An 18,593-nucleotide genomic window follows, 5' to 3' on the forward strand; every position below is an offset into this window, starting at 1 on the left:
ACTCCTGTTTGCCTTCCTCGCCATCCTTAAAAAGGATTTACATGAGGTGGGAATCCTTTGTTTCCCAAACTTGACCCCCCCTTCCTTTACAGTGGAAAGTTACAAGAAGTCCCAGGTAATGTTTAGTATCAGGTGACCAGACCACCTGACTCTGTAGCATCACAGCATCCATGAGTCAGAAGCAGCATGGAGCGTCCACAGGAAGGCCACGTTTTTCACAGCTCATTGTCTTCGCAGATAGGCCATCCCCCCAGTCTGGCTTTTCCATTGTTGTACCTGAAGTATTAGCCTTTGGCATCACCCAAAGCAGCATAGTTGAAGTACAGATACATAGTCAATATTCCTAACTTTAGATACAGAAATGATACAGGCATACAAATTGGATACAGGTCTGTCGCATCTTACGCGCATTTAACATGTGTGATTTCAGCTTTATGCGGTCGGCGAAAACAAAAAAAACAAAACAAAAAAGAGGAAAAACAATTTTAATACTGTAACTGTAGTGCGGATGATTCTGCCCGCCATTACACTCAATGTAATTTTGACTATACGCGATTTTCGCTTTACGCACTGACTGCGGAAAATAAACCCAGCATAAGATGCGACAGACCTGTAATCGCATTCAGTAAGTAGTAACCTTTCCAAGGATATTTTACATGAGCCATCTTGCATAAAGTATCTCTCAGTTATGTCATTCATATCATAAGCATATTTTCATACAGAATATGAAACGATGTCACAGACATAATGAAATGTGAAGAGAAAGCTTGCTACAACAGAGCAAAGTACCATTAAAACTAGAGTTTGCCTACTGATCTGAAAGTTTTCATTTAGTGCTCTCACAGGCAAGCAATTCTACTATTTACATTAACAGGAAAACAAAATGGGAAATTCTGTGGCCAAGAAGTAACTTGCTGTGGCTTTACCATACCATTTTCTTTATATATGTTCTGGTGATTCTAAGACAGGATGGAGAAAAAATATGAAAAATAACTTTATTGATAAGATGCTAGTTTAGTTCTTGCCCATATTTAGTCTTAAGTTGCTAAACAGAACGTTTTGTACTTTGTTTCTTTAAATTTCCTACTTAATAAAATTCAGATTTTACAGAGATTTTTTTCCTGCTAAGAAATCTTTCTCAAAATGCTTACACACTGGGACGGGGAGGAAGGGGAAAAAAAAAGAAAAGACGGACAGACATCTCAGGCCTCATTGAGATGCTTACTGGGAGAACCAGGGTGGATAAAAATTAATGATTAAAAAAACAACGGATTTTATTTAAATCTGATTTTTTCCTCAAAAAGCATTTTATCTAAAGATATTTTTAATTAAGACATATTATAGCTCAAAGATATCTCATCATGGAATAGGGATTATAAATTCTATAGTATGAGACAATATAGTCATGTAATTTTTAAGCAAAGTTTTGTAAATGAGTTCCAATAGTTCATGGATTAAGGACCCAATCTTATGGGGTCCCACCCGCTTCTGTATAGATTATTTAGGTTCATCTTTCTATCTACCCAATGGGACTCAGTGCTCAGTCTAGAAGATACCATCAGAGATGCTTCGTTTTGCAGTTCTCAAACTGTGGATTTGTGTCTCCAGACATAACATGCTTGTTAACAGCAAAAATTGTTTTTAAATAAATAAATAAATATATAGAGGTGAGCAATACAATAGAGTTGAGGACTGCAGTCTCTGCAAATTTGTGTTCACAGAGTTAATCCCTTACCTCTCTCTAAAAATGCAAAGTTTCAAAAAATTAAATGAATAGAAGATGGTTGGGGGCAGAATAGATCTGGACAAGGAGAAGAAGTTTGGAGATAAATGTGAGAAGCGAGGGACACATGCTTGTCTTGTTAAAATATTATATGTTTGCTGTTGAAGAAAAATCCAGAATACATAACATTGTTGTTTAAGTTAAATAAAACAATTTAAATGTCTGTCTGGTGAGGTTCTCCTCCTAATACAGCATGGCAAGAAAATCCTCCAAATATTAATAATTAACCTGTTGAATTGGAGATATTTATGAAGTCATTGGGAGGTGAACTATCTGCTTCAATTACCTTTGGTAAATGAAATAACCCATCTTTCATTTTCCGATATAGCTGTAAAACTAAATCGGAAAAGTTTTCAAAATAAATCACTGTTTAAAAACGTATAGCGTGTACCTTCTAAAAATGAAACCTACATCTCTGAGTTGTAAAGAATATGTATTAAGGTTACAGCAACCCACAAGAATGCACTTTTATGTAGAAAACCATGATTAAATTAAGTCTCCCTGACTAGTGATTTAAATCAAATCCACCCCGTGGAGAACACTAATAAGCAAATAATCATGCTATATTTGCAACCACCACCACCACCTTCTGATACACCGAATTTTCGCAAACCGATAAAGCTGATGTACTTTGACCAGGTTGTATCCCTCCATCATGGTTTGCACTTTGAAATCAATAGGATTTGTCTCTTGGGTCACTCAGGGGCTTTTATTAAAAGCCAAAGGAGCCTAAATTTAGCCTCCTATTTTTGAAAGTTTTGGTCTGTGTATACAAGAGAGTTCACAATATCTGTGCTACGGTTTTGAAAAATCTAAGTACATTTGCATTGCCAGTGAAGCAATTTTGTTTCAAAGTGACAACATTTTTAATACCATTAACAAAAATTCAGGTTTAGTTCCTGCAAACACTTCGGCATGGGCATTCCCACTGAAGTGAATGGGATTAACTATGTGAGAAGACTCAAGTATCTACTTAGTCTTTGCAGGAACAGAGTTTATTTTCTGCCTACACCACACAAATAAGATAACGTCACTACTTGAACAAAAACAAAACAGAACCAGCATTATAAATTTAGTGCATTATAAATTTCAAGTTACATTAGCTCAAGAATATTAGGTTTACAAAGCTTCAACCTGATTTAAGTAATTGATATTTTTAAAGAGTGATTTAAACCATGATTTAAAAAAACTGTAGCCTTTAAAATGACTTCACTATTTCAAGGGCAATAGTTTGCTAGTGACCTCAACCATCAAGGTGGTGGGGGAAGAAAAGACAGGCACCATCATCTGATGGGGACAGGTGAGCAAAGCCCACAGGTAAGTGGGGAACATGGAGACCTGGGAGATGGGTCGGAAACAAGAGGGAGTGTGGGCTATAATGGCAGAGAGAAAGGAGGGTCAGGGCAAAACTGGGAGGCAAGATCGAACCAGTATCTTAGATGCCTATATACAAATGCGAGAAGTATGGGTAATAACTATATGCGAGAAGTCTGTTGGTCCGGCCCAGTAGCTGCTCGTAACAAACCTTTGCGGAGGACGACTCAGACACTTCTATCCATCAGAGTGATGCCAGAAATGGAGGTTTTGGCTATACCTGATTCTAGACTAGAGGCCAGCCTTTGAAACAAGTCAGTGAGGCCTTATCAGTCGAGGAATGGTCTGATGAACAACTATTCCGCAAGATCCTTTTCCTCATGCATTTCCTTCTCCAATCTTCCTAATGTCTCTTCTCCAATCTATTCACCCTACCTTTTTCTGGGAATCTTGTAATAATTACTATTTAGTGTCATCTAGATGGACAAATATGGTAGGACAGGTCACCTGGGGCAACCAGACCATGAATAACCCGGAAAAGGAACCCACAAGGGTTTACAATAAAATAGCCATATCTCCTAGTATTACCAAATCAACTGTTTTAATTGCACTTTGAAAGAAACCAGGGCAGTTCATGGAGCACTGCTAATGTGTTCACACTGCCCCAACCCCATTAATTAGGTTGGATATCATTCACCATCAGGTGAGGCTTCTGAGTGGTCTTCAAAAAGGTAGACCCAAGAACAGTATACCACTCAAGTCCAACCTGAAGATGAGCAAGGCATGAATGACTGGAAAGGTCCACATTGAGGAAATGCAACCTCAGTTAAGCTCAAGTGTAAATGAAAAAGCAGTAGAGCCACCACTGCATCGCAGGAGCACATGGGAGGGTCTGGAAGTAGACCCTGAATCTTCAGTAAGGGATGAACCTGCTGCACCAATAGATGCAACAGTTGCAATCCCAGTCTATTCCTCAAGTTGCCTTCACTTGGTAACAAGGACCTGCATTCATCTCAAGTTAAGCTTCCATCAGCATGTTCTAAAACTGGTCCTTGTCTCAGCCAGCTGCTATGAAAGCAAGTTCTTTGCAATTTTCAACTGCTTGTTTGTCAGATTCTTTGACAGTCCACGTATGAACCAGGTACACCCACTTAACTCTGGCGGACAGGGACGCATTATCTGAGCAGTAGATGAACCAGACAAACTGTGCCCAAGTTAAAGATCTTCTCTACAGTGAGCAACAGAATAATCAAATTAGGAATGGTAAAACGTATTGTCATAGGGCTGCTATTAGAACACCTGAAAAACACACACACACAAAAAAAAAAACCACACACCCCACTATCGAAAGCAGCCTCTTTTGTGGTTGAAGAATGAAATGACTTAGGAGATGAAAATTCAATTTACAGTTGTCTAAGCTTGTGAGATCTTGGGCAAGTCACTTTCTCTTACTGTGCCTCAGTTCCTCATCTGTAAAATGGGGATATGGCCCAAGTAAGATGACAGACAGAAACAATACAAAACCAAAAAAGTGACATCAAGAACTGATAGTAATTTAGTACTAGAGGAACAAAGAAAACTTTGGGACTGGACAATAAGGATCCCAGAAGATAAGAATCACTTGACTCCACCACTGCAATTTTATTACTTTTTAAATGAGGGTATATTGAGGTTTTAAAAACAAATTATTTTAGATATGGGAGTTTCTCAAAGTTGCTGACATTAACGATGGCAAATGTTCAGTCTAGTTCAGTTTTCTGCCAAAGTAGGATTGTTTCTTACAGCCAATTTGCATGTGCTTTGTCTAGATTTAATAGTATCCAACAATGGGGTTTCCAAGCTATTTCAGAGAGCCTAACACAGTAAGTAGTTTGATTGGTCATTAAATGTTGTATGGTGTCCATTCACTGAGGTTTCCTAGATACAAGATTGAAGAAATCCCTCTGCCTCACTTAGAGCTTGTCTACATGGGAGTTTTAAAGTGGATCAAACCAAGTTAATCCTGTTTGAAAATGGATGTATACATGATTCATTCCATTGCTGCACACAAACTCCTCATTTGCCATAAACTCTGGAATCCTCTTGCCAAGTGGACTAGGAATCCTGCAAAATTAAATTAGTGCAGTCTATTGTTCACGTGCATGCATCTGCCTCCATGCTTCCAAAGGCTATCCCACAGTGCTCTGCAGGTTGCCCATTACTGACTTGTCTGTTCACATGTGTGTCATCCTCCTGCTATGGTGTCAAGTTCCCAGGATAATCCCTTCTCCCTTTAAAGCTGGAGCAGAGACAAAATATTCTCATTTGCTCCTGAATCCCACAGTATCATTATTCTTGGAGCCATACTGAGACCCTGGATCTCCATCACCATCTGGAGAAAAGTATTGGCACAGGACGCTCTTGTGGCTGGCCACTAGAATAAAGACCTTTTGGACCCAAGTCTGGGACAAGGAGAAATGCAGGAAAAAGAGCAAGCATTTTAAGAGGACGTACACTGAAATGAGGGACAATGATAATCTGGCAGAGGACATGTGATCTGCCCATTTTATGATGAACTGGACAGGATCCTACACAATTATTGCACAACTCATCCAAGACACCATGTGGAACCTGCTCTCCCCCACCACCACAGATGACCAGCAAGACTCACTGGAGGATGACTGGGAGGATGCTGGAAAAGAGCTGATTCCTGAGAGAGTCAAGATCTTTTTGGGACCCCGAACCCTAATGCTATCCAGCTGGAAAGCCAGCAGCAGTCACAGAGGCTCAGTCCCTGCTAGAAAGCCATGCTGCAACCGAAGTGTCAAATTCCCTGAAGGGAATTTCAGCATGTAAGTACCTATCTTTACAATTTATTATTGTTGTGCTATACAATATAATGCCTTTTGTCTTCTGGGTAGGTGAGATTCTGTGGCCGGTGTTATACAGGAGGTCAGACTAGATGATCATAATGGTCCCTTATGACAGTAAAGTCCATGATTTTATTCTGGGTGCCCCACAGCCACAGCCATTTTAGACAGATGTGAGCCAGAAGCTAGCCCCTGCCTCCCTCTGTCCATCAGTCCATGCTGACCTGTTAGCCTCCCCATATGAGTTTCCAAAATGGCAGCTGCTCCGCCCAGGTGACTATCCTCTATCTCTTGCAAGCCACAGCTATCAACAACCTTTAGGATTGTGGCACAGAGGCCATTTGTCCATCTTCATTTCTCCTTCCCTTATCTGTCCTACCTAGAAAATGCCACCCATTCACCAGCCCAAAATGTCGTCTAGCTGCATGGTGCAGCCACAGCATCTACCCCACCCCAGAGCACATTTGATCAATGAAAACAATTTATTATTGCAAAATGCAACTATTTTTTGAGACCGTGGTTACAGGAAAATAAATTTGGTTATTGTTCAGAGTTTACATAAGGAATAAATGGACATTGCATGCCCAGAAAAAAGTACGAACAGTACTGTTCCCTAATGAGGTTTCAATGTCCTGTAACATACAGGATCCACTGACAATCACAGCAGGACCCCATCTGCACCCTCTCCATGTTTGCAAGGGAGGTAACACAGAATTTAAGACTGAGGAATTATTCGATTTTAGTTTCCACACTGTAGGGAATAGCTGCATGCCCATCTGGCCCCAGTATAGCAAACCCATTCTCCCCTCCGCTGCCCTCCAGGTATAGCGTTCAAGCCCTTTTCTCTCCTGCAGTACTTCTGAAGTGGCCCACTCTGGTGAATAACTTCACAGAATCTCCCGCTAGTCTGGCCTTTCCTTTAAGTAATACTCTTCTCTGCTTCCTAGTCACCTGCCTCAGTGCATCATCACTGAGAGGGAGGACAGCCTAATGGGGATCCACAGGGGATTACTCTCTGTTCGGCCTCTAATGCATCCCCAATCCCTCCAACACCAGAGGGCCTAAAACAAAACTGCAAAACCAAAATGGGAACAGAATTCCAACTCAACCCAACCCACCCCACCGACCTACTAAAGTACAGCAGCAAACATAGCATACAGAAATCCTAGTGCACGCAGCACCACATCACATGCAGGCCACTTACCATCTCAGAGGTTCTCCAAGACGGCAAGTATCTTAAGGAGGTAAAGTCACATACGCATAATAAATGAAAATGCTACCATGGCCAGTCTGAAATATTAACAATAAGTGACTCAATGTCCCCTCCCCACTTCCAATACTCCCACAACCACAGCACCTGCAACAGCCAGACCATCAAGAACAGGGCCTCTAGCTACTGTTGAGGGGCTGGCCAACCAGAAGGAGCAAAAAAGGAAGATTCAGGACAAAATATTTGGCGAACTCATGGCAGAATCCCAAATGAAGACCACACTGGCTGATAGGTGGAAGCTGTACATGAGGACTCAGAGGAAGAAAGAAATCCAGCTCTCCCAGAAGATTGTGGCAATGATGAAGGAAAGCATCACAGTGGCTAAGGAGAGCACTGAAAAAGACAGAAATACAGAGAAGCAATGCACGAACACAATCCTGAGACAGAATGCTCTCCTACAAAACATGCTACTGCTAGGCCACAATACTGGCTACTGGCACCAGCAGCAATTCCTCCATGCCATAGCCATGTAGTACTTGGAGAGGCCACTCCCCTCTCAGGTCCAACATCTGCCCACCAGGAACACCGGCTCCAGAAGTCCAGAACTTTGGAGCCCGGGCACCAGAACAACTGAGTACAAGAGGCAAGACCTATGCACAGTAACTAAGCTCCTTCCCCCTGCAAACTTGTTATATTTGCTCTGTTTACACTGTTGCACTTTTATTTTGGTTCACATTGACCAACAAAAAGCAAAACTGTAAATAAAACAGTGTTTTGGAAAATGTATTTTCAAATAAAAAAGGTATATTATTTATGTATTTATTATTTAAATTTTTTTAGCTTTGTTACTGTTTCATAATAAAAATTGTGAGATCCATTTTGGTCCATTCTCAATCATCACTAATGTAACACAAAATTCTTTAAATAAAGCTAAAGTAATTCAAAGTTTTACAGAAGTATATAGGCAATATCCCACCTCCACCAGCCTTAAACTGCACTGCTCAAACCTAACCCAGTTTGCCCCCCATGGATTAGCAGCGAGATACACAGACACACATTCAACCAGGAGATTCAAAATATGAGCAACAGGCATCCCTAAAAGTATTCTCCTTTGTGTTAATATTCTCTACAGGATGCCTTGCTGGCTGCTCGAACTGCTAAGCAAGTCTCTGCAGCTCGGTTCCACCCATTGATAAGGCTTACCCCCCTGGGTCTCACAAATATCGTGCAGAACACAACTACAACAATTGACTCTTTCTGCTGCATCCAAATGATTCCATAAGCAGCACGATCTGCCTTTCAAAACAGCCAAATGCACTCAATCACCTTCCTGCAACTACTCAGTTAACATATTCCTTCCTTCTGCTTGGTGATAAGGTGGGTGAAGTCCAAAGCTGAATGTGTGGCTCTGTGCACTGTAATACAGCCCAGTCAGCCTCTGCATACTCTCACTTGCCACCACAGCAGCATAGTGTATTTCTGGGTCTATGCTCGCAGAAAGCAAAATGGCAAAAATGCTCATCCAAAAAGGAAGCATGACATTGTTAGCCAAATGGGCTCGTTTCCCCCTGGAGCTGCCCAATTACCCCAAGGAGGCACGGGAGTCTAGAAGACGGCTTCAAGTTCTTTATTGATCAGTCAGCTGAGCGGGTGTCCCCCTCGACTCATGCCAGAGGGAGGAGCACACCTTACAAGCGTAGAGCAAGCCTTTTTATACCCAGTAACAAATGACTTAACGTGCATACATTCTGCTGACCTAGGGAATTTTTAAATTCCCTTTTAGGGGTATATAGAATACATCTGTTGGGGCCGTAAATAGGATACATTTGTTGAGCCTCTTTGATTGATTGTCTTGCTATATGTTCATATATGGGAAAGGGAGTTTATGGCCATGGGGAACAGCTGAAATAATAGGCGAGTATTTGGCCTTTGTTCTAACAACATGAAACACCAAGAATATGGGGTTTTAAAAATCTGAATCCTCCCAACTTCCACTTCGCATCCCATAATATACATTGCTCAGCCACACAGCAAAGGACCACGGGATATTCCACATCCTCTTGAGAATGATACTCCATCAGTTTGCAGCAAACTACCAATGTTTTCACACCATGTTGAAATTGAAAACAGAACAAGCATATTGGGTGCATATTATTGGTGGCACTTGCATACTGTGAGTTACCAAATGTGCAGCTAAAAAGTTGCATTAAACCCTTCATGTAGACATACCCTTAGCCATTGTCTACACAGCCAGATTTCTAGGTAGGGACAAAGAAGTCCTAACAAAAAAAATTAGTCTTAATTTGCTTACTACTAGGCGGACCACTAGCTGCTCAAACTATGGAATGGCTAAATGTGTGTTGTAAGTTTTGATCTTACTATGTTCGCAGAGGAAGACTGACACTACATTTTATTGAGAAAAAGATTAATCCTTTACAAAAATTTAAAAAACAAAAAACACCCTCCCCCCCCCCCAAAAAAACCCCAAAAATCCACACACTTCTGTGGGTTCATTGGTTCATTCAAGGCTCCAGACAAATACCCAAGGAGTTACATTTGCCAAGGTCTATATCTATTCCAGAAGCCTCCCAACAGACATTCTGTGAAGGGGTGGCAGAACTGGCAAAAAGCAGACAGCCTAACCTTCACTCGAGGTGCACTGCCAGGATGGCTAGGGAATACGATTCAACGCATTCGAATAAGCTCCTAGCAGAAGGGCTCTTGTGCTCTCAGGGTTTCTGGTAGGGCCTCCACAAGCAGTAACACGTTTTGCTGAATACCCCCAGTGCACAGAGGTCCAGAGAAGTAATCTGCACATTTCTGCACCAGTTTGCAGAAATATGGCCTTATAACCTTTAAAAAGTAATTCAAATAAACTGGGGAAAACAGTGCTTTCTTGTTAATCATGTTTTAGCCAGGACCTCAGCGGGAATTAGATTAAAAATTAGATTACCTACTTCTTTGTATGTTTCTTGAATTCTACTGAAGAGACAAGTTTTGCTCATGAATCTACAGCCATATTGCCAGATTTTGTACAGGAGCATAAAATAATTACTAATAAAATATTCAGCCATTTTGTATGAGAGGGAATATATGGCTTTTAAAGAAACCCCTTTAGAAGCATAGGTCAATATATTAAGTCACTGACAGGTGCTCTACATGAGCAGTATCCTAAGAACCACGATATTGGTATAGTTCATGAAAAGCTTGAAAAATAATGACACTTTATAGGGAGAAAAGCTGAAAACTAGAGTAGAGTTACCATACGTCCGTTTTTTCCCAGACAGCATATAGCATTACGCGTTTTAATTAAGGATATTTTACTTAAGTTTAGAAGAACTAGCATTAGACAAAAAGCATAGTGAGTGGCTTCTCTGTGAGAGTGGGAAACTAATGCAAATAAGCTGGCACCCTTTTCTTTAGAACAACTGATATACCTATTAGGTCCAGATGTAGCACTGAAAATTACTGGTATTTTGACTGTTCTCTAGAGTCAGATATTCTGAAGAGAGGCAACTTTAGCATGGAACAAAAACTCTGCACATCTGAAATAATGCCACTCTGAATTTGGCTCAACATATTCCTGTCTGATTTTAAAGAGAAGAGAAACATCCACATTTGAGTTTGAAGCAGAACCGAATTGAGGCAGGGAAGTCACTCAACTAAAAAAAAAAAAAAACAAAAAAAAAAAAAAAAAAAAAAAACAAGGTCCCCAACCTCCACATATACCCATGTTTTAGGACAACCTGGAGAATACATGTGTTTAATTAGTGTAAGTGAGAAAAGCAGAGTTTAAAGTGGCCTAGTGAACGGTTTGTTATACAGAAGGGGAGGGGAAGACCAGCTGCTGCTGGAGCCTGGAGGAGCACTCTGGGACAGCTCAGTCGAGAGAGGTATTGATGGCTCCCTGCTCCTGCCCCAAGTGCAGCTCCCCCTCCCCCATCCTACCCCACTCACCCCCCACCCAGTCCCAAAGGCAATATTTTCCTTAAAGCATTATTTCATTTTAGTCTCAAATCATTTAAGTACCGTTTATGCAAGAAGTTAAATTTTCCATTAGTTAATAAAAAAATTCAAACCCAATTGTCTAAGTTATTTGGAACATTTGCTACTATTACTAAATCTGTACACAAGTTGCATTTACCATGCATTTTGCCAAAAGCCACAAGAACCCCATAATGCAATTTATTAGATCCTTCACAGCAACATGTATTTTGTGCCATCTGCCAGAGTGTTTTGACTATGCAAAATTCATTACATGGGATGCAAATTCCCATTTTACACAAGTTATCAACACTTTTAATCTAAAGCTATCCATGCCAAGATTTATTCCCGCAAAATCTCTACTCATGTGTAGGTTCTAGCACTCTCTATTTACTAACTTGAGGGTTAGCAGCTTTTTTTTTTTTTTTTAATAAAATTAAACACTTCTCCAATTGGCTTTAGCATACTAGTAAGTGCCTAACATGTTAACTAAAGGTGCATACTACTTCAAGACAGAGAAATAACTTTGTACTATGAAGGTGAATTTCCAGGAGTTGTGGAAATGCAGCCACCTAGACAGCTACTTCTCAGGAGTTTTGGTGGCGGTGCCATGTACTGCCCATATCCTGTATTAGAGTGTTCTGGGATACAATTTGTATTGAAGACTACCAAACAAAAGTGCGTATTTGTTCAATATACAAAACAAAGACTACACTAGATAGTTTGAGGTAACTAAGTGAAATGTTTGGTGTTTTTTTTTTTTTTTTTTTTTTTTTTTAACTATAATACTTACTAGGTGAGAACTGTCTTTAACTTCTTGTACTTGCTGCACCTGCGGTTCAGCCACAACTTTAGTGTCCTGATCAGAAGTCATGAGCTGTCTGCTTTTTGGCTCCTCAGAGAGAACTTTACTGGCCACCTTGGTAAGCTGCAAACAAGGAGATACAGGTGTTATAAAAGTGACTTAAAATAGTTCAAGAATTCATAAGCAATTTTGTTTTGTAGAACAATGGCAAAAGGAACAGCTACAACTGTTTCTACTATGGGTTTTCCAGTGGAAAACAGATATAAGCACAGTTTACATTGAACCACCTTGAGACGCGTTCAGGTTGGTTTCCAACAATGCAGCACCTCTTTTTGCCACCACTGCAGCTAATTATTCCCCCATTTGATTAAAAAGATTCCAAGTTTCAGTACAAATGGATTTTCAGGCTCCCAAGTGTTCTAACCTTTCATCTTAATTTTTAAAAGATGTCACATCACAATTGCCTTTCTACGTTAGCAGGGCTTAGTAAGTCATTCTATTTGGTCATGCTTGAAAGTTACTTTATCCAACCAGATGGGCAGAACGCAGATGGGGGGGTGAAAATCTGCAGGACATGGATGTCTTCAAATTTTACAGCTATTAAACTACCTCTATCTTAGTAAGCAGTTGGTGTTACATAAAAAAGAAAAAGTCATTGTATACATCACATCATTTTTAAAAAGAGGACTGGAATGTAAATGAGAATTTTTTGGGTGGAGAGGCAGAACCTCATCTGGAATATTCTGTACAATTCTGGTCTCCCATGTGTACGAAAGATGAATTCAAACTGGAACAAGTGCAGAGAAGGGCCACCTAGGATGATCAGAAAACCTACCTCCTGGAGAGAAGGCTCAAAGAGCTTGGCTAGTTTAGCCTAACCAAGAAGGCTGAGGGGAGATACGATTGCTCTCTATAAATACACCAAAGAGATAAATACCAGGGAGGGAGAGGAGTTATTTAAGTGAAGCACCAATGTTGGCACAAGAACAAATGGACATAAAATGGCCATCAACAAGTTTAGGCTTGAAATTAGACAAAGGTTTCTAACCATCAGAGGAGTGAAGCTCTGGACCAGCCTTCCAAGGGTATCAGTGGGTGCAAAAAACCTAATTGGCTTCAAGCCAGAGCTTGGTAAGTTTATGGATAGAACGGGATGATGAGACTGCCTACAATGGTATGTAGCCAATCTGCGACTGCTAGTAGCAAGTATTCTCAATGGCCAGAGATAGGACACTAGATGGGGAGGGCTCCCAGATACTACAGAGAATTCTTTCCTATGTGTCTGGCTAATGGGTCTTGTGCACGTGCTCAGGGTCTAACTGACTGCTGTATTTGGAGTTGGGAAGGAATTTCCCCCCAGGTCAGACTGGGGGTTTTCGCCTCTCTTTCACAGCATTGGGTACAGGTCACTTGCAGGTTTAAAGTAGTGTAAATGGTGGATTTTCTGTAACTTGAGTATTTAAATCATGATTTGAGGACTTCAGAAACTCAGCCAGAGGTTATGGGTCTACTACAGGAGTGGGTGGGTAGGGTTCTATGGCCTGCAATGTGCAGGAGGTCAGACTAGATGATCATGATGGTGCCTTCTGGCCTTAAAGTCCTTGAGTACAAATGGAGGTTTTTTAATTGTTATTATTTTTTTTAATCCCACTGTTAGCCCTAAAGTACCACACACGCACACAAATTGTGCAGTATGTGGGAGATATCACCTTGAACATATCAGATTTACCCCTAAATCCAAGGGGTGAGATGTAGTGTTGTGCCTGTAAGAGGAAGCACAGACACGCATCCCAGGGAAATGAAGAGATTGGGGTCTGTACTAGGATAGCTTTAAGTCATCTTTGCACTCTCCAAACCCTGGGCTGCTCTGGAGGATGGAGCAGTCGCCAGCCTAACTCAGAGCCCCTGTGGCCTTTGTAAGTTACAGCCCTGTCCCAGGACTGCCTGGAATCCCCACAGCACTGCAGACCTGTCCAGGCACATGCACCACTGAACTAGGGCTTGGCAAGGGGGTCCAGTGAGGCACCCTTACTGCCATTACCTCAGTACCTGCTGTGGGGAAGTTTTTCCCCCAGGTAGGACTGGGGTTTTTAGGACACATTTAGGACACTTTAGCCCTTTCACTCAGCATAAAGGGACACACAAGTATTCAAGAACTCAATCAAGAGGTTTTGCCAGTAGCTAGATAAACTACAGTTAGAACTGAAAGTGAAACTTTAAAATATTACTAGAGTAATGTATTGCAAATACAGAAAGTACATTTTGGAGCCCACAATGTGAGGTGTTCTACATGTGAAATATCCCAGATATTCGTATATAGCTATGGCAGATCCAAGTAAATAGGCTAGGGAGAATCATTTTTTAAAAATAATTTCAATAAATATCAATGTTTATTTTAAAGCTTTTCTCTAATTTATCATCTATTTACATTCACAATTTTGCAAAGTTATGGGGATCAGACAATGATAAACATTGAGATTCATAAAATTAAAGCATTGTCCCACGAAAGCTTATGCTCCAATACATCTGTTAGTCTTAAAGGTGCCACAGGACTCTCTGTTGTTCATTAAAACACAAGTTGTCAACATCACATGTCAAAATATACAAAGTAAATATCCTTACATTCTCAAGCAGCATTTTTCTTACTTTACCTACATGTACATTTTTATCAATGGAAATTTTTCTTCATCAGTTTATGTACATATGGTGAAATTGATGTTTACCAATAAAAAAGACTAAATCCTTTCAAATCGACAAGTAACCAAAGAACTCAAAATTACAAAATCTAGGTTCAATTATCTGACTCATTAGCTCATTCAACAGATCTGTCATTTTACTGGCATTGTTCAATGAACCAAAATTTAAGTCCCCATCAAGACTAAGCATTTAGTTTAAAAGAACCCTGGTTTATTTTATCATACTAAGTATGCAAAAGTGGTGGTTTGACCAGACAGCATGAAAAATATTTTGGGCACATTCTTTTGGAAAACCAGTGTACTGCTTCTACCCATCCAGTTCTTGACAAGTAGCGCCTTTAAAATAAATAAATACACGAGGAAGCAGAAGGATAGAGAAAATAAATTGTGGTGGTCAAGGACTTAAGAACCATAACAGTCAAATAAAGTGTTGGCACATGGAGGTGTCAGAAAACATTGTTATTTGTATATTAAGATTTTATACAGTCTAAACAGTTTCACCACCAGTTACTTCAAAATGAAACTGTTTGAATACATTAGGTATTCCTAACTGCTCTCTCTCTACATTTCTCCCCCAGAATTCAAAGGTGGGAAGAATTTGTCGAAACACTAACAGAGTAAAGATATCTAGGTATCTGGGAAATATTCCTGAAAGTATTCTTTAAAAACATGCACCCACACTAATTAACTGTGAAGATTTTTATTAAAAAAAAAAAGGTAGCATGTAGGCTACTAAAGTACATTCAGATAATATATATTTTGATTTCTCACAGAACATGACAGGAAACTAACAATGAATGGTTACTTATGCTATAGTTAATGGGCTTCTTTGAGATGCTGTAGTCAGGGTAGATCTCACTAAATGTGCATATGCCTCAGGCACAGTGCTTTGTTTGTTTGTTTTATTAGCAGAGTCCAGTGGGGCCACACATGCATCTTGTGGTTCCTTGTAATCCTGTACAAGGGTAGTAAGGACTGGAAGGCCACAACTGTCCCTCACTTCTTTTGCAATTCAAAGCTCGGGTAGCCAAGGACTTTGAAAATCGGGCATGGAGGGCAGGTCATGGGATCCACACTGGCTACATCATCTTGAGGACCCACAGTTAATGTAGGTAACTCTTCTCTCCAATTCAGTGTGGATCCCACTCTAGGTGACTGTAAAGCAGAATCTACCTTGGACTGTGGGCATGAGGAGTCTTGGCTATATCAACCAGGTTGGAGTACCATTCTTCTGAACTTGGCATCTGCCCAGACATAACCAAGTGAATAATTAAGGCTAGGTATTTTTAGTAAAAGTCACGGACAGGTCACGGGTAGTAAACAAAAATGCATGGCCTGTGACCTGTCCTTGACTTTTACTATATTCCCCTGACTAAATCTCATGGGGGGGGAGGGGGGTAGAAAGGTAGAAATATGCCAGCCAACTATTTCCAACAGTTATCACTCTGGGGCTTGCCCCGTTCCTGTGCTCCAGCCAGGGAGCAGGGTCAGGGGCTGTTCTGCATGCTGCGGCTCCCAGAAGCAGCAGCATGACCCCCCTCCGGCTCCTATGTGGGGGCAGCTAGGGAGATCCATGCTCTGCCCCAGCCCAAGCGCCGCCCCCGGAGCTCCCATTGGCCAGGAACTGTGGCCAATGGGAGCTTCAGGGCAGCACCTGTGGACAGGGCAGTGCACAGAGCCACCTGGCCACACCTCGGCATAGGAGCTGGAGAGGGGATATGCTGCTGCTTCCAGGACTTCTTGTGGGCCAGGCGGATGGTGACCTGGAAGTACTGTAGACACCATACAAGTTGAGAGCCATGAAGCAGTCATGAGCTTGAAGCAACGGAGGCAAGCATTGCCATCCTAAAATAGACACCATATATGTGTTAAGCCTCCTGTGGTCTACGATAGGACAAAGGGGTCTGGATCAGCAGCTTTCAATCTGACAAGCACTAGTACAGACTAAGATGCCAAAATAAAAGTAACTTTGATCTGAAGAGTCCGAGAAGAATTTGGAGAAGTTTAGCTTGAGGTAAAATCTAGTGGGGTGGACCAGCTAGATTCCAGCTAGAAGGAACTTGGGGACAGTTGCAGATACCCTACCCTTTAAGCACTCAAATGAGGGCACAAGGAGGTAGAGGGCACATGCTCATTCACAACAGACAGCTAGTTTTTAAAAAAAAATTATTGCACATGAGGTATGCAATACCTCCCCATTCTGCCTATGCATCTTCTTGTCTATTTTCCTTCCACCTTGGAGCTTTTTTCACCCTTCCCTCTAATCTCTCTATTACCCCCCTTCGCCCACCTTGTTCTTTCTAGAACATGAAGGGTTAGCACTAGTACTTCATACATGTAAAGCCTGTGGAGGAAAAACAAGTAGGATGACACGATTTTAACAACCATGAGTAAAGCGCCACTGCACTGAGGTTCCCTTTTGGCACTTCCTGACTACCTGTTATCAATCACACAGTAGTCAGCTAATTGATTATTCTAGGTTGACATTAGACAAGTTAGTAGTAAACTTCTTAGATGGCTAACAACGTCATGAACAATATAATGAAATGCAATGGCCATACAAGCAATTAAAAATAGCATAACTAATCAGTGTTCAACCTCCAACACTAAGGCCTGATCTACATGTATATGTTAGATCGACCTAGCTATGTCGCTCAGGGATGCGAAATATTTTGCGTGCTGAGAGCCGTAGTTAGCTGGACCTCACCCCTAGAGGAAACAACTAGGTTTCCAGAAAAATTCTTCTGTTGACCTAGCTACTGCCTCTCAAAAAGATGAATTAAATACACCAAAGGAAAAACCCCTTATCAATGCAGGAAGCATCTACACTATGATGCTACAGCAGCACGAATATAGCACCACAGCTGTGCCACTGTAGTGGCTGTAGTTTAAATATGCCCTTAGTTGATGTGTCATGTTGGATCTCACGTAAAACTTTTGTCAAGAATTAACCGGTGACAATTTCATTTGGAATACAGACGCTCCCCGGGTTACACAAACTCAACTTTACAAAAAAAGTTTATGGAACTTTTTCCGTATCCGTAATTGTCAGAGATACATTCCCGACTTACGCAAAATTTGACTTACGCAAGACATTCTGCAACAGAACACTTGCGTTAAGTCTGGGAGCTTCTGCAGGGTTTCAGAGGACAGGTAGGAAAGCTTCTGTACTCAGCCATATAAATATTCTTGCCATTTCCATTATTTGTTGCATCAATACATACTACGAGTTATTCATACCGGCCACTCATTTGGGTAAGAATTTTACAATTAAGTAAACCATATTCGCATGTGCTGAATGCCACAGCCACTTGACACGATTTAAAGTTATAAGGTCATTTCATGTTTCCTGAGAGCTCTGCTGCAACATCCCAAATTGTGTTATGACATCACAGATACTACTGAACTTGATTACAGAGCTAACATACAGGGTCAAGTGGCTTTATTATTATCAAGTACCGTTTTGGAAAGTTACTTACTTTATAATGAACTTTTCAAAACCACACCCTTATAATAAAGTCACCACTTACCAGTACCTTGTAGTCCAACTCTATTCTGGTAGGGTTCCATATTAGCCATGTCACAGAATAATGCATTTGGATACACCTTAGTGGAACACAGGTACTTCAGGACAAGCTAAATGAAAATTATAAGTGAGTTAAGTGTCAAATGCCCCCTTAGTATTTTGTGGAAGACTATAAAGTGAAATTTGCTACATTTGTAGATTTAAAGATTTCTTATTAATTATGCTATGTACTGGTATCAACAAGCTTGCTAAGAATGACAATACTGTAGATAGACAAGGTGGGTGAGATATCTTTATTGGACCAACTTCTGTTGGTGATAGAGAAGGTTTCGACTTTATACAGAGCTCTTCAGGTTTGTGTAAACTTCAAAGGTTGTCTGTCACCAACAGAAGTTGTTCCAATAAAAGATATTACCTCACCCACTC

General features: G+C 40.8%; 1 protein-coding gene across 2 annotated transcripts in view; it reads right to left on the minus strand.

The window, feature by feature from the left end:
- Positions 1–18,593, minus strand: part of LARP4B (La ribonucleoprotein 4B) — a 102,427-nt gene that overhangs the window by 51,986 nt on the left and 31,848 nt on the right. The window contains exons 1-2 of one of the 2 annotated variants that reach the window (XM_034760050.1): positions 18,172–18,192; positions 11,934–12,068 (exon numbers count right to left, since the gene is read on the minus strand). In XM_034760050.1, the coding sequence (XP_034615941.1) occupies positions 11,934–12,014 (81 nt within the window). In that variant the 5' untranslated portion in view covers positions 12,015–12,068; positions 18,172–18,192. Of the gene's footprint in view, positions 1–11,933; positions 12,069–18,171; positions 18,193–18,593 lie in introns of those variants that run through there. The other variant, XM_034760051.1, reaches the window with a different exon arrangement.

The sequence above is a fragment of the Trachemys scripta genome, chromosome 2, assembly GCF_013100865.1.
Source record: "Trachemys scripta elegans isolate TJP31775 chromosome 2, CAS_Tse_1.0, whole genome shotgun sequence".
NCBI lineage: Eukaryota > Metazoa > Chordata > Testudines > Emydidae > Trachemys > Trachemys scripta.